Source organism: Rattus rattus, chromosome 3, assembly GCF_011064425.1.
Source record: "Rattus rattus isolate New Zealand chromosome 3, Rrattus_CSIRO_v1, whole genome shotgun sequence".
Lineage (NCBI taxonomy): Eukaryota > Metazoa > Chordata > Mammalia > Rodentia > Muridae > Rattus > Rattus rattus.
Genome location: NC_046156.1, coordinates 66,184,126 through 66,209,866, shown reverse-complemented (window position 1 = coordinate 66,209,866; position 25,741 = coordinate 66,184,126). Strand labels below are relative to the sequence as shown.

Here is a 25,741-nt window from a genome sequence, read left to right as displayed (position 1 = left end):
TACAGGACTAAAAATAAACCCCAAGGTGAACCAAGTCTCATGTTAAGTGATCTAAGCTATGCCACCACTGGGGAAACTTTACTTTGCTAGAGAGAGTGAGGGTTGTGTTGGTGTTTGAAGCTTGGTGTCCCACTAAATTAGCTCTTGAGGGGCAGGTGTGCTTAATAATGAAGGACAACAGAGGGACGGGGATCCTGACGAATATGTGGCTCCATTTGTTTTCATCATAATTTAGACTGGAAGGACATCTGAGTTCAGCAAAGAATGTCTGTCTATCACCACAGGGACTTGTGGCCATCCAAGTTCCTAAGATGGGTACAACCAGCAAACCCCAGAAGAGCAGCCTATGTGTTAGGCCTTCTGCTCAGCACCCAGGAAGCTGGTTGAAGGTAGGAAAGCCATCCCTAACAACAGAGAGAGATGCCACAATCGTAGCTTACATTCGGAAGTCAAGTCATTGACTTACTTGCCTCCCATGCTATCATTGGAGGCTAAATATGGTCTAGGCTTCTACTACTGGGGTAGCTACCTTCCCTTAGGAAGGCTGTTTCCTCACACAGAGAAGAGGATAAAGCAGAGACAGGTTGAGCTAGGCTTTCAGTACAACGAAGTCATGACAATAACAGCCTCCCTCCACCCACTTTTTTCAGGATCTTGGCCACTCAGTCACCTCCCTTCCTCTAGACATGCTGAACTCAGCATATCTGCTCTATCAGTCCCACCCCCTGGGCCATTGGCTTTCGGTCATTTGATAAAGCTTCTGCTGCACACAGGACATCTCTCTTCCTTATCCTAGCACTCAAACTGAATACTGCTGCCCGAGGCCTTCAGCCTGTCTCAACACACCATCTTCAGCTGCCAGGGCCATGGCTCTATTGTTCAACTTGATACTGGGTGAGTGTTTCTGCTTCCGTGACTAATCCTGTCACAGAGGAGGCAAGGGTCCAGAGCTTTCTGGAGACTATACCAGAAGGATATTCTCCGATTCTGATTCAGGTATCTTTCAAAAACAGCTTCCCATAGATGGTAACTTGTTCCAAACCTTAGAAAGCCCCTAAATCCATATTTGAAGTTTGCTTTGACTGCCAGATTTTTGTCTATTTCTTTATATTTGCACAAATTTTAATGCATTTCCTTTGATACACATGTACAATGTACAATGTAAAAAGACAATGACTGGATGTTGGGTAGCAGTGAGGTAGAGCAAGGAGAGAAAGGGCGTCTGTCAGGGGAATCTCCTGGGGCAGCTCTCACCCCTTGAGAGTATTGTCTTTCTTGTAATAAGACTCTGACACCCTCCTTTTCTCATCTTATTAAAAGACTTTATTAAAAAATAAGGGAATAAAGAAAAGAGTTGCGAAATAACAATCTCTCATTAGTCTATTATTAGTCTAGTGTCTTCTAAAAAAATATTCACAGGGTTCTCTAATTTTCCTAAGTCAATCTAGATATTGGACAAGCTGCAGTTTTGGATTGCAAAGGAACATGTACTTTAGTCATGGCTCTTAACTGAATTTGTAAGTTACCATACTTCACTGAAATTTTGCTCTCTGAAGTAAAGATGATGTTAAAACCCCAGAAGTTTTAAAAAGGATTTTGTACTCTGTCTGTGTTTGTGTACCACAGAGGAAAGACTTGGGTTGCTGGTTAACCTTATATTGAGACTGTCCAATAGGCCTGAGTTGGTCTAGGTTGGTTGGTCAGTGAGCACTGGAGAATTTCCCTACTCTGCCTATCTAATACTAGGATTACAAGTTCATGCCTGTCTGGAAGTCTTTTAATAATGAAATTAGTATGTGACACCTAATGGTGTCTACTGATCTGCTACCCTAATATTTCACATCCATTTTTAGTATCTTAATTACCTAGAGGATAACCAAAGCCCACACTTCTCTCAGCTTCAGACATGTATGACCCATGAAGGGCCTTGACATATCCTAAACATCTCTGCATCCAGGTAGAAACCAACAACTAGCTTTGCCTCTTGTGGATTACAGCTGAGCCTTCAAGGACTCACCTGAAGTCTCATCTCCTTCAGAAAGTCCTTCAGATCTGTGCCAACTGCACTCATCCCTCCAGTAAACAATGTTGAGAGGCTCCAAGCCATTGCTGACGATCATTTCCGCTCCTGTGTGCCAGCCTGTCGCACTCCCTTTCCTTCTAATGCTTCTCAGTCCTGTGTGGGAGGTTATGCAATGCATATACAAAGTAAAACCGAGTTTTAGAAAGTTGTAATATACAAGCCTCAGTCTGAGTGGCCTCACTGTGAAGGCCAAGAGGCTCCTGAAAGCTATTTATAAAAAGAAGTATTTCAGGATTAGTCACTGAGCTATTTGAAGCTGTTTGAAAAATTCTAGACTGGTCCAAAGATATTTGCTCTATTGGGGAAATCCTATAGCATATGTGGCAGGCAAATTACACAATTAAAAATCCTTGGCTTCTGGGGCAACTGAGGGCTTCACAGTGTGAAGAAGGTGACAGACTGTACAATTATACAGATTGTGTAGGGGGAAAATGTTCCCACATTCCAATATGCCAGATTGGAATATGCTAGAATTTTGAACTAAATTGTTGCTCCTGGACTGTTGATCTAAATTGTCAATGAACCACAGTTTACAAGCGGTGACTAACTTTTATACTGTTAAATGGTGGAGGGAAATCAAAATCAAACTATCACTTCACAAATGCCTAAAAATTAACTGCAATTTAAAATGATGTCAATAAGAAAGGTTTCGGGGAATCTGGCAATGCTCATTGGTCCACGTACACTTGGCTCCTCTCGTATCTCAGGGGCAGGGCTGAGCAGTTGTAACTGTGCATGCAGCCTACAACATCAAAAATCCTCACGGTAGGCTCTATACAACAGGATTTTCCTACTCCCATCTAAATGCAGTGCCAATGACCATGACAGATCATGCCTCTCTGCCTTGCCCACAACTGACTGTTCTGTGGGCTCTGGTGCTCTTTTCTGTGTGCTACATCACCACTCTCCCTCTGTAGGCAGCTACAGTTGGTCGGCATGAATGAGAGTGGTAGATACAACCTAGACCCATGCCTGGAGTGGAGCGGCAGTAACGTGTAATGAACAACTAACTTAGTTAGTTTGCTAGACTTGGCCTCTGTGTTTCCCATGGTGTCCTTTGAGGACCAGGAGTGCTAGGAGAAGATGGCCATGACAGGAATGCCCTTGAGGCTATGTATCTCTCACTTTCCCTTCAGAAGTTTGGCAAGGACACATGGTAATTTGAACAAGGACTTTATGACCTATGACCTTTCTTCTTTTTTCTTTTCTCAGCCCTCTTGACCATTTTTGTTGGACTGTGTTTCTCAGGTAAGGAGTTTTTTGTCTGTATTTGTTTTGTTTGCCCATTTGTTGAGCTCTCAAGAGTCTTAGGACTTAGACTCTAGGCTTAGAACTGACGAAAGTCTGTAGCTTCCTTGGCTGTATAAAGGTTCAATCCAGGCACTTCCTTTCTAGAGTCTACACCAGCCCACCAGCCTTGTGTGGATGGATTTTCACCTTCAGTATCTGGATGTATTCAGGGTGTTTTTCCTGCTAATGATTTTCTGTGGCCCTAGAAGTTCATCCAACATCCAAACAGGATAGGTCCCTGCATCAGGCCCCTTTGTGGACCTGCTCAGAGAAGAGATTCATTTTGTCTTTCCAGGTTCCCCCAGCCATGTTTTTTTTTTCTCAGCTCTTTAGGTAGCCTTGAAGTAGAAATGCTTCTGTCCATCATGTGGCTTGAATGCAAAGGGAAGCCTGGGGTTCAGCCCCTACCCCGTCCCCCACTGGCTGCCTCTTCACGGAGCCTGTACAGTGGTGAGAGCGAGAGCAGAGACCGGGAAGAGGGGCAGAGGGAAAGGTGGAGAGGATGAACCACAGACTGGTTTCAGTTTCTTTGACACTCTCTCTCCATGCTCTGTTTAGTTGGATGGTAGGGGCTTGACCAGAGATAGTGCCACACATTTGACGGTGAGATCTTCTGCCACTTACTGTATCGGGATGCTGACAGGGCGATTCTCTGCCACACAGGAGCAGCTTGACGGATCAGGTGCTCGGCCAGATGCTGAGCTCACTGCATCGTTTTTCTTAGCCCTCCATGGTTGTTGCCAATACAGGCACTGCCTGCTCTCTTTGGTCTCCCCTCACACGCATGAACACACACACACACACACACACACACACACACACACACACACACACACACACACACACACCCTACTTTCAAGCTTTCCGCTAATAAAACCGAGTAAGGGCACCGCTAGGAAGGCAGGTGCCTCTGTGTTTCCTCCCGAGCTTGAACTTCCTAAAGTCAGATATTTCCAGACCAAGTCTTCACTTACCTCGCTGCACTCTTTGGTTACATCAGCTTTTCTCAAAACTACTCTGCTATTCTACCTCATAAAAAAATAAAAATTCATTAAAACAAGAATTTTACAATCCTAGTGAGCCCAATAGCAGCTTTTTCCTGCTCTGCAAAATAATGCCAGCCTAGACTAGAATCTTAGATCCAGTGACCTAAAGATTATTGCTAATACGGCTCATGATTTATGTATGATTTATAAACTTGACATTCACATGTTCAACACTGGGGACTTTCTTAAGTCGTTTTACTTTTAAATAAAGCATCCTTCATTTATTTTTGACAATTCCATGTGCAAAACTATATATCTTAATAATGTCCATTCTCAAAATCTCCCTGCCACTTCCCCAGGTACCTTCAATGTGTCCCACTCACTCTTTCATGTCTTCTTAAAACAAAAGCAAAACAAGCAGAGGAACAAAATTCAAAACATTAACAACAACAACTGGGTTCACTTAGTGCTGCCCTTTCGGCTGTCAGCCGATCCTGTGTAGATCTACTGACCATAACTGCAGTTAGTGAAACAGCTTCGTGGTGCTCAGAAGACAGCATTCCACAGCACAACTCTAGCTCTTAACCTTCCCTCTCCTTCCACCATGTTCCCTGAGGTGCAGATATAGCTATCTTATCCAGTGATCTCCAGTTATGGCTGGTGCCTACTGCAGAGAGAAGGTTCTCTGCCTGAACTTGAAGGAAACACCAATGAATGTGTGCAAACACAACTATTTGGAAGGCTGTTTGACAGCATGTCCACTTAGTAAGGCAATAGTAATAAGGTGCTCTCCCTCCCTGTGGCCTATGGTCTCCCTAGTCATGGACTTTTGATAAGGCTTACAGGACCAGGGAAGAATTCCCTCTTGGAGCAGGCCTCAAATTCAAGTGGGAAGCAGTTGATTATCCCCAGAACCAATTGGCATATTTTGCCTGGCAAGTCAGCTTGTAGTAGGCAAGGTTCACCACTAGTACACCACCCATAGCTTTTCTCCCTCCTGGAGCCTACATTGTGCCTTTGACACAATGAAAGCTAGCAGGGAAGAACCTGTCAGGTCAGTTCCAGCTTAGTTCCTCTGTATCCTGCAACTACAGTCTGAATGTGACTTCAGCAAGTGTGATATGATCTCACTTATGGTGAGCAGCCAAGAGCAATGGCCATCGCCTGTGTTGTTCAGGAGCCCCTGGAAACTTTCTAGCCAGTGACTCACAAGGAGGTAACTCAGACTGGACACTGGGATTTGCATGTCTTCCAAGGGGAATCATTACTTACCCATACAGGGTACCTGTGTTTAAATTTATCCTTCTTTCTAAAAAGTTGTATTTTTAATTAGCCTACACAGTAGTAGGCTTCCGTAATGGTTCTTCATTTATCTTTGGTTTTGGTTAACCTACCCCATGCCTTCCTCTCTTCTGTCTTTAAATCCAAATTCTGCTTAAACCTTTAACCATCGGGGTTTTAATCCTTTGAAGCTCTAGCTGTTCTCCTACTAGATCTCTTTTGAGCTAGGTTTTTGGAGAGGGACAATGTTGTAGGAAACAAGAGGGAAAGAGAGGAGGAGGAGAAAGAGGAGGGAAAGGAGGAGAATGAGAACAAGGAGGACTAGGAGGAGGAGGATGAAGAGGAGGCAGAGGAAGAAGAGGAGAATGAAGAGGAAGAAGTGGAAAAGGAATTAAAAGGGAAAGGGAAAGATGAGAAGAGATTTAATACATTAGCCTCAAATCACATATCACTACCACCTCAGTATGGCTACCACAAGAGAAACTCATGGGCAAAAATTTGTAAGAATAGCATCCTTACACAGACCTGGACTGGGACTCATAGCGAGCCATCACTTCTATGAGAGTTTTCCTTGTCTATGAAATTGTGGGCAGACATTTATTGGTCCTCTCATTCTGACCACTAGAGGGTCTAAAATCTCTGCCAAGTCTTCAGCCAGCTTCTTCATCTCAACCATCAATCTGAAAAGGATATCAGTGTCTAGGTGCCTTGAAATGGCACTCTTGGTAGTGTACAATTACGAATATAAGCATATCCAGAAGTTTCTTTACATCTCCTATTCTGATTCCAGCTCCCCATGCTGTTTGTCAAAGACATAAAGGCCCCAAACTGACTGCATATAGCCCCACACACCCTTCTACTTCTCTGAGGCCTCCAGCTAATATCTCATCCCTTTTCAGAGTCTCCAACCAGAGTGCGGCTAGTGGGAGGCGCCCACCGCTGTGAAGGGCGAGTGGAGGTGGAACACAACGGCCAGTGGGGGACTGTGTGCGATGACGGCTGGGACTTGACTGATGTGTCTGTGGTGTGCCGGGAGCTGAATTGTGGAGCAGCGAAAAAAACCCCGAGTGGTGCATTATATCATCCACCAGCATCAGAAGGGCAAAGCGTTCTTATTCAAGGGGTTGAATGCAGTGGGGCGGAAGACATGCTGGCTCAATGTACGCTAAACTACGATGTTTTTGATTGCCCGCATGCAGAAGATGCTGGGGTACAGTGTGAGAGTAAGTATGGGAGGCTCAAGGACCATCTTCTAGTATCCTATGCCCCAGGCAGCCATTTTGCTAGTCTTTGATTCCTGCTGTGAATGTTCACACGGCGCTAAGATGAATGACGGCAACACCATTCTCTACATGCTACACGTTCTTGATTACAAGACTTGGATATAATAATGGCTGTGATTATTATCCATATGGCTTCTTCCTTCCTTTCCAGGCAGATATGAGATCCAATTTCCCTTATTCATGGACATGCAAATAAATCTGTGCAGATCTGTCAGCCACTGGACACTTGTTCAATGTCTGTGGAGTTATAGGAGAGCCCATGAGGTTTAATAAGTGTTTTTTGTGAACATTTTAGTTCTTTAGTTGCCTATCAGCTTAATTGGGGAGAGATACTTGTGGGAAGTCAAAGCAACCTCACAGGTAGATGGAACAGGCATATAAATATGGAATCGATGCAGTCGCACAAAGAGACAGACACACGGACACAGTGTTTCTTCACTGTTCTGCATCATTAGCTCTCTATGAATTAACATTATGCATGTGCTGTCTCTAAAGACTGTGATCTAATTGCAAGGCCGCCTCCATCCCCTTCTTTTTGTGTCCCTGCAGGATTTACCATTAGAGAAAAGATGAGCTCCCCCAATGTTAAATTCTCCTATTTTTTAGAAAAGTCAAGGTTTGGGAACATTAGTAAGGGATACTTGATTTATGCCAACATAGAGCCAAAAAATATTTTGACATTTCAGCTAATATGTGTGTTTATTAATGTTTGGTGCTTTTTCAACATTAATCTATATGTTACATAATATAATTACACATATATAATATACATAGATTAATATAATCTATATTATATAGATTACATATAATATGTATTTTGTATTAATTTGTAGTGCTTTTATCTGTCTCTTGTGAGGAGCAATTAGAAGTTGAATACGGAAATAATTTGAAAACTAAAATGCCCTGGGCAGTGGAGCACATGCTGTTAGTCCCAGCACTTGGGAAGTAAAGGCAGGCAAATCTCTGTGAGTTCAAGGCCAGGCTGGTCTACAGAATGAGTTCCAAGACAGCCAGGACACAGAAGAGCCCTGTCTCAAACAAACGAAAAACAAAACAAAAAGAAAACAAAAGAAAAACTAAAATGCTACAGAAGTGAGTATGATTCGTGTAGGGACTGGGAAACCATCACGTCATTCTCTTAACCACCATGTACCATGTGGTGCTATAACTCTAACAGCTTCATAATGAAGGCCAAGAACTGAGCCATGTGTAATCAGACTCCCTTTTCCGAAAACACCGTGTTCTGACATGGAACAGACATTGCCTCTCCCTTTCTTTCCAGACCCAGACAATCCAGAGAATGTGCGGCTAGTAGAGGGCGTCGGGCGCTGCCAGGGTCGACTGGAGGTGTTCTACCAGGGCCAGTGGAGCACTGTGTGCAAAGCAGGCTGGAACTTACAGGCTTCAAAGGTGGTGTGCAGGCAGCTGGGCTGTGGGCGGGCACTGCTGGCCCACAGATGCTGCAACAAGAACACCCAGGGCAAAGGACCCATCTGGATGAGCAAGATGTCATGTTCTGGACGAGAAGCAAACCTTCAGGACTGCTCTTTCAGTCCTTTGGAGAGCAATTGTACCCATGGCGAGGACACGTGGGTGGAATGTGAAGGTAATGGACGATAATGACATTGCATCTAGAAATTCGGTTTATTCATAAGTGCGGTTAAATGGAAACCCATGCAAACAATACCTACAAAGAACTACTCATGCACTGGAAGGCCATTGCAATTTTATACATTTGTATTGATTGCCAAATCTCTTAAGAATAACTCCCTTTGCAGAGGGTAAACACTTAAAAATTGTATATTTTGCAATCATGCTGTGAACTATGATACAGAATGCTATAAATAGGGTATAACTTCTGAGTTCTTCAGCCTTTAATAACCACTAGAAATTCATTATATATCTATAAATAACATATATTTACAAATAATGTGTGTGTGTGTGTGTGTGTGTGTGTGTGTGTGTGTGTGTGTGTATCATAATAAAATGAAAGTATTCTCCCTAGGAAAACAGACCTAGCCACGGGGTTTGGAAATGGATGAAGTCTTAGGGAAGGAGCAGCTGTCACCAAAACACATGGAGAATTTCAAATGTGCTGGCAGAGTTTTGGTGATCACATCCATAATCTTTTCTTTTTTCCTCTTTTCCTTTCACCTCTTATGTCACCGCCTTCCTCCTGCAACCTGCAGATCCCTTTGAGCTGAGGCTGGTAGGAGGAGACACCACCTGCTCTGGGAGGTTGGAGGTGCTGCACAAGGGTTCCTGGGGCTCTGTCTGTGATGACAGCTGGGGAGAAAAGGAGGACCAAGTGGTCTGCAAGCAACTGGGCTGTGGGAAGTCCCTCTTTCCATCCCCAAAAGCCCGCAAAAGCTTCGGGCCTGGGACAGGCCACATCTGGCTGGATGACGTCAGTTGCTCAGGGAAGGAAGAGTCTCTTGAGCTCTGCCGGCACAGGCTGTGGGGATACCATGATTGCACGCACAAGGAAGATGTGGGCGTGATCTGCTCAGGTATGTCCTACTGACCTGCTAAGGCTGCACTTCCAAGGGCTGAAGTAGAAGAAAGGCAGCGACACTCGACCGGTCATGGTACTTCCTTCTGGGCCGCAGAGTCGGTGTAGCCTGCACCTGCTCTGGACAAGCCTCGAGGGTTAGGAGCCAGGGTCCTAGCAGTAGTTTCGTGTTTCTTTGGGGGAGGGGAGAGGTCGGTATGGACACAGATATATATATTTTTAATACAGTCATTGAATATGAGAACAGGAGGATCGATAGATGTCCTTATAGTAAACGTGAGAAAAGTCAGTCAATATCGAGTTTTCCAAACAACGTAAACGACTTTTAAATCATACAGCAGAACTAAATTGATTGGTCTTTGGTTTCAGTACCAGATTAGTTCTCGGAGGTGACGCTGACCTTCAAACTCTAAATTTGAGCTAACTGTAGAAGGCAGCTTGACCGCACTGTGTTGTTACTTCCTAAACCTTATTCCTAGAGTGGATGTGGGGGAGCCCTGCCGCTAGGCAGGGAGCTCTCTGGAGAATGACTGAGAGCATCTTGCCAGAGAGTACAGGATGCCATCCCTGAGCTATTGGCCTCCTCCCAGGAGCCGAGGAAGAAGTTCCTTGCGAGAAGAAGTTCGAGTGTTACCCCTGATTCTAGCTGTAGGACTGCAGCCCAGCCTTGGATTAGGAGAGGGAGGTGGCCGTGCAGAGATCCTTGCTTTAAGCGACTTACTCTAAAGTGAGCTGAGAACTGATTTTAACAAAAAAGGTGGGAACAGTTAACGTCCAGAAAACAATAGATCTGGCCACTCTTCAAAAATTGCTTCACTTTGATATTCAAACAAAAAGACTCTTGTCCCATTTACCTCAAAGGTTTTTGCGAGCTTATAAGGATAAGACATGAATAGACTCAACCATCTCTTCCTCTGCATTCTATGTCTAGGGATTCAGAAGTATCTGGGAAGCACAGCTGCACCTGTACTGAACGCACAGAATTGCTATTTCCTTAACAATGCAGTGTGACAGCCACTTATACCGTAGTTGCATTGCATTCAGTGTTATAAGCAATCTAGCAACGACTCAGAGCATATAGAAGGATGTGCCTCAGTTGTATACAACTGTATGGGAGACTTCTGCTGCACCTGTGGATTTTGGCATCCTTGGAGATGCTAGCACCAGTTGTCTGTCAATACAGAAGGTGATCTGTACTGTTTGTGACTCACAGGGGACATAGCTGCTGTACCTTTGGAGTATAAATCCAGCTTTTGACCTCTCTCATATCATTGTGGAAAGAGTTACACATGGGGCTTAGCTCTTTCCTATTCTGGCCCTTCATCTGCCACCTTGGCCAGTTTAGCTTGAGTGGAACTAACCTTTCACAAGGTTCTAACTTTGCCCTCACTGCATTTTCCTCTTTTTTTTTTTTTTTTTAACAGAGCTTTGATGTGTGAGCTGGATCCCTGCTTGTTCATTGATTCTCCCAGTGGTTAAATCTGGCCTTGGGCTTTAGCCACCTCTCCCTCAACCTCTCAGGAGTCTGAACATTGTGCTCATATCTTGATCCAGCGTTACATGCTACCACAATCACCTCAAGATGTAAGCTGCTGAGCTCCTTGCCTGATGACATTTCCAATTTCCCTATGCTCACTGTTCACTCCTTGGTAACGTCCCCATCTTTACTTCTGCTCCCCAGCCTGCCTGCAACTCTTGGGCTTGCCAGAATTGTGCAGGCCATGATTAAGGCACAGGCCATGATTAAGTCTGTAAGCCACACCGAGGATGCGACAACATGAGGAACACTTAAGAGGGAATGTGGGTAGACAGTATTTTGGAGGTTGAGGAGAAAATGCAACTGTTTAAATGCTTTTAAAACTTGTAACAAGTGAAGTGATCATGGCAATAACACTTTACTACTCTGTTTTCTCTCAGAGAAAGTAACAGGGTGGTTTCCTACAGCCCTCAAATGTTACCTGTTGAGTTCTAGATGTCTACCCAAAACCTCTATGTTTAAAGTTTAGTGTCTAATGCAACAGTATTCTGAGGTGGGGCCTTAGGGATCAAACTGCATCACATGGTTTGATCCCTCAGCCTTTATGAGTGGATTAATCACTAGTGAATCCACTGGGAGATGGTAGAAACTTCAGGAGTTGGGACCTAGTTAGAGAAGAAGTTAGTTGTTGGAGTGTGTCTTTGGAAGGGGATATTTTGTCCACAGCTTGACCACCTCCCCGTGTAGGTAGGTTGCCTGCATATCTTAGCTACTGCGTGTGAATTATACTACAATAAACATGAGTGTTCAGGTATTTCTTGGTATGTTGAGTCTATTTTCTTAGATTGATGCCTGAAAGTCAGTAGCATTTTTATACCCACATCTCATATCCATGGAAAGATCTTTCCAAACTCTGAGCAGTTCAGTCCTGCCCTCCCAGGTTCTGTGGGTAGATCCAGTTGTCCTTGAGGGCTAGTTAGCACTTTCTAGGGACTAGAGATTGTGACACAAAGTAGATTGTTTTCTCCAGGTAAGTGGATTTCTACAATTTATTCTGGATCTGAGAAAAGACATTTCTCACATGTGACAGAGACCGGAAGAAGTTCAGAAGAAACCCTTACATGGAAACACTCGTGCACAGACGGTAACTGTACGAGGCACACAAAGGTCCAGAACTTGGGATCTAATGGCATTCCTGACTTCATGTAACAAACTGCTGTGTAATCACAGTAATTTTAAAAACTTAGTTGTCTGGTATTGGTTTTAGTGCTTCTAACCAAAAGAACCCCAACTAGTTTACTCATTTCAAATTAATAAAGTGATAATTCATCCACATTTCCTGATATTGATTAGATAAGTTAGTTGTTGGCAATGCAGAAATTGTCATTGCATTTATACAGCAAACTCACAAATAACATAGCATGGGGACCAGCTATAACAGGATAGCACTCTAAGAGTTGACCATGAGTGCCCTGGTTTGCCTTTGAATGTTTAAAAGCTAACAGTCACATACAATATTTGACTTGTGGGGAATGGGTTACCTCACCCAGGAAGATTTTTCTAGCTTCATCCATGTTTTGCTAATTCTGTAATTTCTTTCTTTTTTTTTAAAAAAAGATTTATTTACTTCATGTATATGAGTACACTGTCACTGTCTTCATGCACACTAGAAGAGGGCATCAGATCCCATTACAGATGGTTGTGAGCCACCATGTGGTTGCTGGGATTTGAACTCAGGACCTCTGGAAGAACAGTCAGTGTTCTTAACCACTGAGCCATCTCTCCAGCCCCCTGTAATTTCTTTCTTAACAGCTGAATAATATGTCATTGTGTATTTGTACCAAAGTCTCCTTTTTCATCAGTTGATGGCCATTTACACTGTTAACAATTTCTGGCTATTTTGAATAAAGCAGTAACAAGTGTGGTGATTAAGTATCTCTCTAGCAGAATGTGGAGAATACTTTGGGTATATGCTGGATCTTAGTGTACTTAGTGTAGCCAGATCTTGAGATAGATCCCAACTTCCTGAGGAACCATCACACAGATTCCCTCGTTGCTGTATAAGTTTGCACCCCCACCAGCAATGGATAAATGTTCCTTTTTTCCCATGACCTCATCAGCATGAGCCGTCATTTGTTTTATTGATCTTGGCCATTCTGATTGCTGTCAGGTGAAATCTCAAAGCAGTTCTGATTTGCATTTACCCGGTGGTTAAGGGTGGTGACCATTCCTTTAAGTGCTTCTCAGCCATTTGTGTTTCGTCCTTTGAGAGCTCTCTGCTTAGTTCTGACCTCATTTTTAACTGGGTTGTTTGATTTCTTTATGTCCAGTATTTTTACTTTTGTATACGTTTCAAATACCAAACCTCTTTTAGATGTCTAATTGGTGAAGATCTTTCCCCGTCCTGTAGCCTGTAGCTTTGGCTGAATGACAGTGTCTTTTGCCGTGTGAAAGTTCTTCAGTTTTCGTAAGATCCCATTTATGAATTGTTGTCCCGAGTGCCTATGCTATAGGCGTCCTGTTCAGAAACTCCTTCCCTGTGCCCACGAGCTCAAGCCCGTTCTACACTTTTCTATCTATCAGGATCAGGTATCTGGTTTTATGTTGGGGTCCTTGGTCCACTGGAGTTGAATTTGTGTGATTTGCATTATTTTGCTGCACCCATTCAGTTTGACCTGCACCATTTGTTGAAGATGCTGTCTTTTCTCCCCTATGTATTTTTGGCTTCTTGGTCAAAAATCAAATGCCCATAGGTGTGTGGACTTGAGTTTTCATCTCAGATTCTATTCCACTGATCATCATGTCCATTTTTATGCAACTGCCATGCTGCTTTTATTACTATCTGTAGTAATATTTTGAAATCTGGGATGGTGATACTGCTAGCATTTGTTTTACTATTATCAGTATATCATCATCATCATCATCATCATCATCATCATCATCATCAAAGGCTGTTTTAACTATCCTAGTTTTTTTTTTATGTCCATATGAAGCTGAGAATTGTTTTGTTTTGTTTTCAATTTTTGTGAAGAATCGTCTTTATGGCAATTGCATTGAACCTATAAATTACTTTTGGTAGGGCAGCTATTTTCTCTATGTTAACCTTACTGATCCATGAGTATGGGAGAGCTTTCCACCTTCTGGTGTCTTCTTCAATTTCTTTCTTAAACTTTCTATTATACAAGTCTTTTGCTTGGTTGGTAAGAGTTATCTCAAAATATGTATTTTGAGATATTGTGGAAGGTACTGTTTCTCAGTCAAGTGGTCATTGTCTGTGGGAATATTACTTATTTTTCTGTGTTAATCTTGTATCTGTGTTTACTAGCTGCGTAAGTTTCCTGGTGTTTTCTTTTATATATAAAATCTTACCATCTTTAAGTAAAGATACTTGGACTTTTTTCTTTCCATTTGTGTCCCCCTTCATCTCCTTATGCTTTAGCTAAGGCTTCAAGTCTATACTGAATAGATATGGAGAAAGGAGAGAAGGCTGAGTGGGAAAGTAGGAGCCCACCCTGAGCAAGAGTACAGGAGAAAATAATCACAGATACCACACAGCAAAGGCTATTTTGAGAAACAATAAGTAAGATTTACTTGAGAAGAATCATTTTTCATGCCTCCTCTTCCATAATACACCAGGAACACAGACACAGTCACCTGTGAAGGCTGCCTGTGACTTGTTTTTTATCTGTAAGGTAAACTTCTGATTCAAGTGGGGATGGTCAGGAAGCCTTCAACAAGAAGACGAAGGCTGCTGATCTATAATCCATAAGCCTTATCCTCACTAAGATTGTTTTGAAATGAACCATCCTAATTTTTCTCTCCACACTGGAAGTCTTAGCTAGTGCAACAGGCAGGAAAAGGAAAAAAACAAGTATACAAACTGGAAGAAGACTAGAATGTTTTAGTTCACAGCTATGACCAAATGTAAAACTCACAATGGACTCTACCAAAAAAAGGCTTTCAACTAGCAAGATTTCCATATACAAAATTAATTTTATTTATCTATAAAGTAACAATTAAAACTTGAATATTTATAATGCAATCAAACATGAAAGACCTAAGGACATATTTAACACAAATGTAAACCACCTACACATTGAGGAATACACAAAATTAAGAACGGTGTTAAAGAACACCAAAGGTCATAAAACTACATTGTTAATTATCTACCAACTTTTCTTGCCTGAAGGAGAGGATTTCGGAGACACAGCAAAAATGACATAAATAATAAAATAAAAATGTATAAACTTGACCTCACTAAAATCAGAAAATTCTCTTTGAAATGCATTAATAATTAAATTTATAAACTAGTGTAAACTGTCAACCTTCTGTAGTTCTCTGGCTATATCTCAAATTATTAATAGGATAAACAGCTCTGGCTATAAATAGGAAAATGATATGAAGAGATACTGTAAGGCAGAAGACACATGTAAACCTTACAAGCACAGGACACTCAGCTTTCTCCGACATCAGAGCACGAGAAGGAAGGTGTTTGTCTGAATGGCTGGAATGAATGGATCTCAGAAACAGTAAGCTAAGGGAATAAGTTTAGAAACAGATAAATGTGTAGGTTTTAGTTTTTATGAAACCACAGGGACTAATCTAATCTATAGTGGCAGAATGCATATTTCTGCCCGCCGCCGCCCCCCAACCATAGCCGACCTATAGGATTTCAAAAGTGGAGGGAGAGAAAGGCTGAAGCCTGGAACCAGTCAAACAGGGAGCTTGTCTCCTGGAAAGCAATCCACACAGTTCTAACCCGTGTCAGCCCACCTTACAGGATGTTACAGGAGGGACTGAGGCCCAGACAAGGATGGATCAGCGGTGGGTGGGACCATGCCTTGACCAGGAAGGACTTCGTAGATGTGCACATCACCTGCCCTCTACTTAAACTTTGACCTCATTTTGAATCCTTAGAGATGGACTGGGGAGGTCACTGTTTCTCTTACTCTTCCTACTATGGCCACAATTGAATTAAAATCCATTTTCTGTTTTTTGCTTTCTATTGCTGTTTTAAGTCACTGAGTGAGGATGAGTGGCTACAGCTGACTAGCATTTTCTTAGCAGGAATGTACAAAGCTAGCCCCTGTCCCCAGATCCCTGAGAGACAATGAAATAGACACTCCCTGACTGAACCTGGCTTCATAGGCTTGTTGAGGAAGGAAAGAGATCCTACCTCAAAGGAAGAAAGAGATCGCTTTCTGGAGTGAATATGAGCAATTTTGGCTTAGGAACACAGATTCAGATTTTTTTCCCAAATACCATGTTCAACCAGGTATCAATTTCATTAACTTTTTATAGCAAAGAAAGTCATAAAGTAACACATTTTCAAATATATCAGGTAGGCGGGTTATAGCAGTTGGGAAGCCTGGTGGAACTGTTAGATACTCAGTTGGTGGAAACCGGGAGTCTATTTGTACATTCCCAAAGGGTTTACAAAATGGTGACAAAAGAGGCTGGTTCATGTACAAAGGCGACCAACAGATTGTTATTAAGAGAGATTAAGATACCCAAGAGAATTTGCCCCTGGATTTGGAACACCCCAACCTCTCCATGTCACTGAAGGTCTAGGCAGTCAGCATTTGTAGACATGACTTCTTTCTAGAGGTTCTCATTCCCAAGGTGCAGACTTTGATCCCAGCCTGTATTCTGACTCCAGAGTGCAGATTGTGACCCTAGGGTGCAGGCAACAACTCCAGTGTGCAGACTGCAATCCCAGAGTGCAAACTGTGACTTCAGGGTACAGACTCTGACCCCAGAGTGCAGACTGTGATCCCAGGGAATCTGTTGTGATCCCATGTTTAATAACACATACACACATATACACACACATACACACTCAATGTCAAGATGATGTAAATAATCTAGAACAATTTCTATGTATTTATATCAGTTTACGTTTGTCAAAAATCATTGTGTTGTATACTTATTGAAGGGACTCTGGCAGTCCTGCCTGGCATAACATGGGTTAGGCAGGCCCTGCCCTTCTCTTTACTCCCTCTACTTTGCTAAAAGCCATCAGATTGCACTCCTAAAGCTAGCCCCCAAGACTTCTCGATGTGGCCACTTCTCTTCCTGGGGCTGACTACCAAGGTCCAGCTATCAAAGTATTGAAGTCTACCAATCAAAAGAGCCCTCTGGCTCACCTAATTAACATGTCCAATTAAAATGAAACATTAATCCTAACATAGGGGTCTCCCATGTACCCTTATAAACTGCCATTTTCCTATGGTCCCTGTCTGTCTCCTCTCCATCCAGGGGCAGCAGTCCTTTGTCCCTCCCATACAAATACTCCTACCCCATCTCCCTTGTTCCCTTCCCCTTCTCCCTCATCCTCTATCTCCTGTCTTTGTCTCTTATTCCCTGCTCTCTGTCCTCTTGGAGCAAATAAATCTTGATCGTGTCGAGAAGGAGCTGGTCTTGGGGATCCTGAGCAGAGAGTTCTCCTTTCTCTTAGGACGAATTCATTCTTGTTGATGCTAACTGCATTCCAATGGGCAGAATTTTTAAAGAACCATTAAATCTATGGAGCGGTGTGGGAAGATATTTTAATCTGAAGAAAAAAAAAAAAAAAGCTCAGGAGCAGGACGCAAAGGAAAAAAGACGTGAAACTGTCCCAAAAGCGGCTCCTTCTGACTCCTGGACTTCCGGTCTCTGCATTTCAAGGGGCAGCAGTTTTTGTGTTGGTCCTGAAAGTTTAAATTTGGCAGACATCTTCACATGGCTTTCCCAAACCATAACCACAGCTGCCGAGTCAACCATCTGCTGTGCAGAAACTTCTCTGGATATTTGGCTGGTTTGTCAAAGCTGGTCTCTTTTTCCTAAAGTCGAGTGTGTCCACTGCCCCTCACTTCTTTAACCATTTCTTCTCTTTGGACTTAATACCCAAACTTAGACGGACTTTTCAATCTTCTATGACAACTCAGCCTTCATGGATTGCCTGGCTATTTTTTTTCATAATTTATTTTTTAATTTACACTACATCCCAATCACAGCCCCCTCCGTCTTCTCCCAATCCTACCCTTACAAATCCCTCCCTCGATTACCCCTTACCCCTTCTCTGAGGAGAAGGGGAAGCCCCCTTGGGAACCATTCCACCCTGGGACATCTAGTCCCAACAAGACTAAGCACCTGTCCCACTGAGGTCCAACCAGGCAGTCCAACTAGTGAAAGGGGACCCAACGGCAGGCAACAGAGTCAGAGACGGCATCCGCTCCACTTGATAGGGGACCCACATGAAGATCAAGCTGCACATCTACAAATGTATGGGAAGCCTAGGTTCAGCCCTGCACGCTCTCTGGTTGGTGGTTCAGTCTCTGTGAGCCTCCATGGGCCCAGGTTAGTTGACTTTGTGTCTCTCCAGCCCTTTGTCCTGCCTGGTTATCTTAGGCGATAAAAGATTCAAGAAATGCGAAAAATAAGATCGTTTATTCCCCTTTAATCCGTAATGAGAATCTGTTTTGGGTGACAGAGAAAGGAAGACACAGATGCTAAAGAAAGCAATGGCAGGAATTGCCTAACCCCTGACCGGGTAAGGGGAGGAAAGGGATCTCACAAATACCAGAGTTAGCGATGATGGTGAGCATTTTCCAGTTCACGGAGGCTAATCGGTGCATACTCAGGTCCTCCACTTTATTCCAAACCTCTCCCACTTTATGATTTCCTATGACTTTTTAAAAAGTGGATCATGTTTATTTTTTGGGACACTTTGAAATTTTAAACATGGGAAAATACCTATAGAAATATCTGGACCCTATATAAAATCAGAATACAAACAACAGCAGACACAGAACATAACCTGCGAATACTCCCTTCCATCCCTGAATCAGACACAAAGACTGCAGTAGAAGCTTGGGAGAAAGAAGGTGTATTTGATCTGACGCTTAAATAGGCATCCTTACCAAAGATGGCGATGTGTGGTGTGAAATTCTGCAAGACTCAAGCTCAGTGAGACTTGTCAAAGCCAGAATCATCGACTGGAAACCCCTGAGATACATGAATATTAATATTTTAATACATAAAGTATTAATCGAAGTTATAAAAAATGAAGCCTGCGTCTCCTGATGCACAGAAGCTCCAAGTTATGAAATTCAATCAAGCCACAGGAAAGAGCACCTTTCTTTTTGGAGGCCTTCATGGAGGAAGAAACGAACACTGGCCAATGTTCCTTTGAACTTCTATTTCTGTAACTCGTGCTGAAGGTTAGCTTCTGACCCCAACTTCCTCAAACCTCAGAGAAGCTCGGAGCAGTCATCTGTGACACCTCTGTGAGTAGTCTGGTTTTGCTTTTTTTTTCTTTTGGTGAGCGGCACCTTCAAGTTACCATCCCCAGCCTGGTCCTCATGCTACCTTGGCTCCTGCTGTTGATCTGTGGTGAGTTGGACAGCTTGGAGTGGGGTCTGGGATCGGGGATCTTGAAAAGGATAGAGAATTCTAGAACTAAGTTTCTGCCTGGCAGTGCTCAAGAATTCGATAGGGATGCTTGTGTGGTCTCTGTCTCTGTCTCTGTCTCTGTCTCTGTCTCTGTCTCTGTCTCTCTCTCTCTGTGTCTGTGTCTGTGTCTTTGTCTCTCTCTGTCTCTCTGTCTCTCTCTCTGTGTCTCTCTCTCTCTGTCTCTGTCTCTGTCTCTGTCTCTGTCTCTCTTTCTCTCTCTCTCTCTCTCTCTCTCTCACACACACACACACACACACACACACACACAATGTAGGCAGCAACTTGGTCCCTCAGTTCCTTTTTTCTTCTCTCAACATCACTTCCTTTTATTCACACGGCAGAGCCCTCCCCATTCCACCGTAGCTACACTCTGGTTTCTCTGGTGTGATACATCAGAATGGCAGGATTATTCTTCCATCATTAATCCTCACATCCGGAAGGCTTACGTCAGGGGCTCGGACTCTGCAGCTCATCCCCACGGTGTGCCTGTGGATGCTCTTTAACTCTCTCCCCACTGCACTGTCAGACGGCACACTTTAACTGTATCTAAACAGCGCTATTTTAAACAAAGGCTCACCTGGCAGCTCGTCACCATGTGACGTGGAAACCGAATCGCAGATCTTCTTCGTCTAGAGCCCTGTGTTCCCACTCGTGCATGGGAGCCATTGTTTCAGGTCTTCTCATTTCTCTTCAGACTTAATCCTTTTTGGCCCCATTTTAGAAATTTAATCAATACTTTATTTTAGATGTAAAAACAGCAAAAAGAAAATTCTCCATTTTTCTACTCCCATGTCTACCAGCTACCTGCCTTCTTCTTGCTCTACACCTTGTCTCAAAGGTAGGATCTCTGTTTGCTCCCTCAAGACCCTCCTCCTCCTCTCGTGTCTCTCCATTCCAGCTTGTTTTCATCCACGCGCTGGCACGCTTGGAGATTTTTCCCCTCGTTCTCGCACTGTTTCTCTGTCTCCCTTCACTCAGCGCTCGGCAACTTCACGTTGTCTCACTTCCCTGCTTCTTTCTTTTAAAAAAAAAAAAACCTTAATCTTTAGCTTCTCTGAGCCTTTCTTACGCTCTTGAGACTTCCCCCGCAGACGTCAAAGCAGGGAACATTTCTATCACATCATAGCTTCCTTCAAGCTCCCAATCTTGTCCTGTGAGCTCCTCTCTCGTTCTTAACCCAGGCAAGTGTTCAATCGTCTCCTTTTTGGGGGGAGCTCGCTTTAATCAACCTTTTGTCCCCACGGCCCCTTTGCAGTCATTCTCCCCAGCGTCGCCCACCACTTCACCTTACCCAGAGGCCATTCCCATTCCTACTTCCTCAGCCGCTGGGGCAGATACAGCGAACGATCATTCCTTCAGGGAGCTTTGAACTTGGCTGCCAAACCGCCATGTTCCTGTTTTCTTTCTGCTTCATATCTGGTGCTCTCCTGCTTCCTTGCTGGGCTGAATCTGTCCACAGCATGTTGGCAACGTGGAGTGGATACCTCGACTTCAGGTATCTTCTCCAAACTCACACACCTTTGTCATTCAATGCGACTCATCAACTATAAACTTAACTCTAAGCTCATCTCACCAGCTCTGATTCTTTAAATACTTCTTAATAGCCTGTGGCTACCCGGTGGCTACCAGGAATCCTAAACAGCTTTGTTCATCTCTGTCTGTCATTTCACCACTACACCAAATTGTCTACCTCAAGAAATGTTATTACCATTTTTTTTCTGGTTGTTCTGGCCAAAAACTTAGAAATAGTGAAATAGTGTTTAATAGTCTCTCTCTCTCTCTCTCTCTCTCTCTCTCTCTCTCTCTCTCTCTCTCTCTCTCTCTCTCCCCTTCCTCCCTCCCCATCTCTCTCTCCCTCTCTTCTGCTTCTCTCTCCCTCTGTCCTCCCCCCCTCCCCTCCCTCCCCCTCCTTCTCTCCCTCCCCCCTTCATGCCCACGCTCCTGATGGTTACTGCTCTGAGTGTCCAGGCGGTCTGAAGCTTCAATGCAACTTATTTCTCTGCTTTATTTTCCGAGCTCTATTCTCTCAAACAATGTTCTATTTTTATCAAAAAAAAATTATATTGCCTCCCCTTCTTTGTCCTCTCTCTAGCTCCTCTCATGTCCCTACTCTCCCTCACCTTAGTGACCTTTTCTGATTATATTATTCTATATACATACATAAATACATAGCCACAACCTGTTGAGTTCATTTTTGTGTATACAATTTCACAACCGATGAAGGGAAACTCATCCCTAGGAAAGAGCATCTGTCTCCACACACACCAGTCACTATTTGCCTGTAATTCTTTGTCTAGGGAGGGCCATGTGTGACTTCATCTTGTGCACTAGCGTGTATATTGATGTTACCACGGTCTGGGTCTTCTCTAGCTGGTCATACCGTTGAGGTGCCATGGGTCCCTGTTACTTCTTGGCTACACAATCTCATAACAAAACCCCTGGTCCTCTGCCCTTACAGTCTTCTTGCCTCCTCTCCTGCAATGTTCTCTAAGCCTTAGTTGCAGGAGTTTTCTCCCACTAGTGTACATTCTGTGGCAGTCAAGTATTGCAAAAGTATTTATTTATGAGCAAATGCATAAATACGATGTTTCTGCTAGCTCCCTCTGATCCCTTGCTATTACCTGAGGAAGTAATCATTCAAATAAGCATTTAATGAAGTAGGCAGTTAGAGCTAAACATAATAAAAAGAATTAATAATTAGGAGAAAATCTTGATCAGATCTTAAAGAAATCTGAGTCATTAGTCTCAGCACTCTGTGGACACGCACTTGTTTCTACAAATACAGTAAGGCAAGTTCTGTCATTATCTCAATCCCATAGAAAAAGACACTGGAACAGAGGAAGGACATACTTTCCAGGGCCCTGTGGCTTGCAAGGTGACAGATGAATATCAGTATCTCTCCTATCTAGTGACGAAGCAGGATTTTCCCCAGAATCTTTCCTATTTGACCATTAAGATGGCCAAATCCTTGTGTTGGGAGAGAGTATTTGAAGAAGTCTTAATTCTTCTCTGTACCCAAGCCTCCTCTGATAGGAAGTTGGCAGCCAGTGGGGCCCCATGCCTTGAGAACAAGGCCTTCATTTCTCTTATTTGACTGTTGTTACACCTGTAATAAGTCCAGAGATGACACTCAAGGTTTCTGAGAGGAGGAAGAACTAGGGGATGTGAGTAGAGGAACAAACTGACAGGCAGTTAAGAACAGGGTTCTTCCCAAATCCAGGTTTGAGCATTTGCCAATATAATGGTGCTGGTCTATTATTTCAGTTTGGAAGTTTTATGGGTATCGATTAACTCATCACCTTCTAACATATTTAGGGGCTTTCAGAGTTTCCGTTTATCTATTGGAGACTTTATGTTATATATTGCCTATTATAATCTCTGTCTATTTTGCTATTGAGATTGCTGTTTTCCTTGTTACTTAAGAAGTATTCTTCAGGTACCTTGAATAGCCACTTTGGTTGTTTTGTTTCTTGGATTTTTTGTTTTGTTTTGTTTTTTCAAGAAGGTTTTCTCTGGAGTAAGTTCTAGAACTCACTCTGTAGACCAGGCTGGCCTCAAGGTCAGAGATCCAGCTGCCTCTATATTCCAAGTGCTAGGATAAAAGCCATGTGCCACCACTGCCCAGCTGAATAGTAACCTTTTTACTTTAATAGCAAGAACATATAGGTTCTCCCATTCTGATAGCTCTTAAGACTGTCTACTACAGGGGTTGGGGATTTAGCTCAGTGGTAGAGCGCTTGCCTAGCAAGCGCAAGGCCCTGGGTTCAGTCCTCAACTCTGAAAAAAAAAAAAGACTGTTTACTACAATATTCTTCATTAATCAAAACTACTACTATCAAGTTAAGGTAACTAGATTCATCCATATTCACCTCCACATTGTTCATTTGAAATCGTATTTGCTAATCCTTCCCTATCCCTAGGTGCTGCACAGTTTTCTGTCAACAAGATAGTTTTCTCTATAGAACTAGATGAAATGCTGTGTAAGGTAGCAACTCAACTTATTGTTCTGTGGTTGAAACACAAAGTTTCCCAGCATCTTCTGAATAAACCCCCTTTCCCCTTGTGGTTAGGGGTGGGAGAAGAACATGGAGACAAAAGTTACTAAAATTACCTTAAAATAATAAAAATGACTATGTGTCTTTTTTATGATATAGAATGTGGGATAATATAAAATGTGGGGAAAGAAATAAAGGAATTCGGGGAGGGGAAGATGCAGCAGAAGGGGAAGAAGAGGGGGGTGTCAGGGGAAGGAGAGGGCACTGCTGGGAAAGCCCTCCAGAGAAGTTGAACTGTGTGTCTGTGGCACTCGATGCTCTGGTCTAACCTGCACTGGTTTCTTTTCCAGCTCTACCCTGTGAGCCTGCTGGTGAGTTATGCTCCCCCTCCTCCTCCTCACAATCTAGGGGTAGCTTGTCCCCCAAATCAGCGCATGAAGCACATGAATGTCTGAGCAGCCATGCCTGTCCTGTCCCAGAAACAAACTTGAGAGACTCTTCTGGGCCCAGGCTGTGGCCTGTGTCTGCCTAGCCTGGGTGAGCTGTTCTGGAGCCATCTTATCCCTGGGAGGGGATATGGTCACACAAAGATGGAAGCGATGGAGGCGAGCATCAGAGATCTGCGTTAGAAGGGATCTGTCCTCCTTCGGAGGTCCCAGGGCTGCTCTTCAGCTGCGGACACTGCCAATGGCTGAGAAGAGGAAGGCAGAGCCACAGAGCACAGCACTGTAGTCCTTCCCCAGCCACATGCAAACCCAACATGTCTGCCCTCTGTCTTTGTCTCTGTCTCTCTCTCTCCCTCCCTCCCTCTGTCTCTCTCTGTCTCTGTCTCTCTCTCTCCCTCCCTCTGTCTCTCTCTGTCTCTGTGTCTCTGTCTCTGTCTCTCTCTCTCTCTCCCTCTCCCTCTCTCTCTCTCTCTCTCTCTCTCTCTGCTATATGCAAATTCGATTTTCTTGCCACAAGGAATTTTTCACTGTGAAGCATATGCAAATCTACCATGCATGAACTGATCTCTTGCTCACAAACTATTAACCACAAGGTTAAAAAAGATTGGGGGATGGAGAGATGGCTCAGTGGTTAAGAGCACTAAATGCTCTTCCAGAGGTCCTGAGTTCAATTCTCAACAACCACGTGGTGGCTCACAACCACCTGTAATGGGATCAGATTCTCTCCTTTGGTGTGTCTGAAGACAGCGACAGTGTACTCACAGACATAAAATAAATAAATTCTTTTAAAAACCTCATTTTAAAAAAAAGATTGTCTAGTGCACCCAGCAACACAGGATCAGAGATCCCCATGATTGGATGGAAGAGAAGGATCTGGTCTTCTGGGTCCATCACTGATATCCAAACTTAAGTCATGTCTGTGTGATGCCATATGTGACTTTCGTTTGGTCTCTCCTTTATCTCTAAGGCCAAGCACTCAGTCACAGCCTAAACAGAAATACAAACCCACATCCAGGACAAGGAAATAGTTGCTTTGCATGTTTTTATGGAAATCTTTGATGCCTGAGAATTCTCTGAAACAAGCCGTGTGCTACAAGGCAGAACTGCGGACTCCGCAGTGAGGCGTGTCGGCCTTCTTGCTCCTTGTTACCCTGGCCCACTCAGAAGAAAGGGTTGTGGGTGCCTTCTGCCTTCCTTTGTCTGCTCAGTTTCAAATGCTGGGAAGTCATCAGTGCTCTGGGGATCACAGATGCCTACTGAGAGAAGATGCAGGGTAGTCCATACATGGGGCAGATGCTAACTGTAGGTATAACTGGTGTCTGAAAGGATTCTTCAAAAGGTGTTCTTGTAAGAAGGGTCTGAGGTTATACACACTGAGCTAGGACTCACCGGGGACCCAGAGACTCTGTATTTTCATCTGGTGAAGAGAATGATTTCCCTAAAAGGGAGACTATTGAAGTCTCCCAAATTGAGAGGTTCTCAGGGTTAAGTAAATGCCCAAAGAGACTGCGGCATTCATGAGCTGATGGGACTGTGGAAGGCTGAGAAAGCACCTTAATAGAAAAAAGAGCCCTGAAAGCCCAGGCGCACATCCCTCACGAGATCTAAGACATGTGTTACACTTTCATTTCATCCCATGCATTCTTCAGAGGTTTGTATAGAAGTACTGAGTCAAAGGACCTGAACTGTGTGGGTGATGGGTTTGGTGCATTTCCAGGCAAGTGCCCCTGTTCCTCCATCAAGAACTGCTACAGGAGGCTCAGGGGAGAGGCAGCAGAGGACTGAGCTCCTCTATATCGCTTCTATACTTCCTGACTCCCCAGGTCCCCTGTTGTGCCTTTGAAAGTGATGCCGTGTGTCTGAGATGTCAGGGAAAGGGGAACCTTTGTCCTGATCAATATGGTTTATAAAAAAATAAAATAAGAGAAGTGGGCTGAGTTTTAGCTCAGCGTCCA

The 25,741-nt window shown here is 43.6% G+C and overlaps 1 protein-coding gene across 5 annotated transcripts in view; it reads left to right on the top strand.

The window, feature by feature from the left end:
- The first annotated feature begins 810 nt into the window (after positions 1 to 810).
- LOC116895431 (Fc receptor-like protein 1) overlaps positions 811 to 25,741 on the top strand; it is a 33,062-nt gene continuing 8,131 nt past the window's right edge. For 2 of the 5 annotated variants that reach the window (XM_032896712.1, XM_032896710.1), the window contains exons 1-2: positions 19,255 to 19,285; positions 23,691 to 23,711. In XM_032896712.1, coding sequence (XP_032752603.1) covers positions 19,255 to 19,285; positions 23,691 to 23,711 — 52 coding nt within the window. Of the gene's footprint in view, positions 895 to 3,295; positions 3,332 to 6,539; positions 6,864 to 8,205; positions 8,530 to 9,112; positions 9,434 to 19,211; positions 19,286 to 23,265; positions 23,326 to 23,690; positions 23,712 to 25,741 lie in introns of those variants that run through there. The other 3 variants (XM_032896713.1, XM_032896708.1, XM_032896709.1) reach the window with 3 other exon arrangements.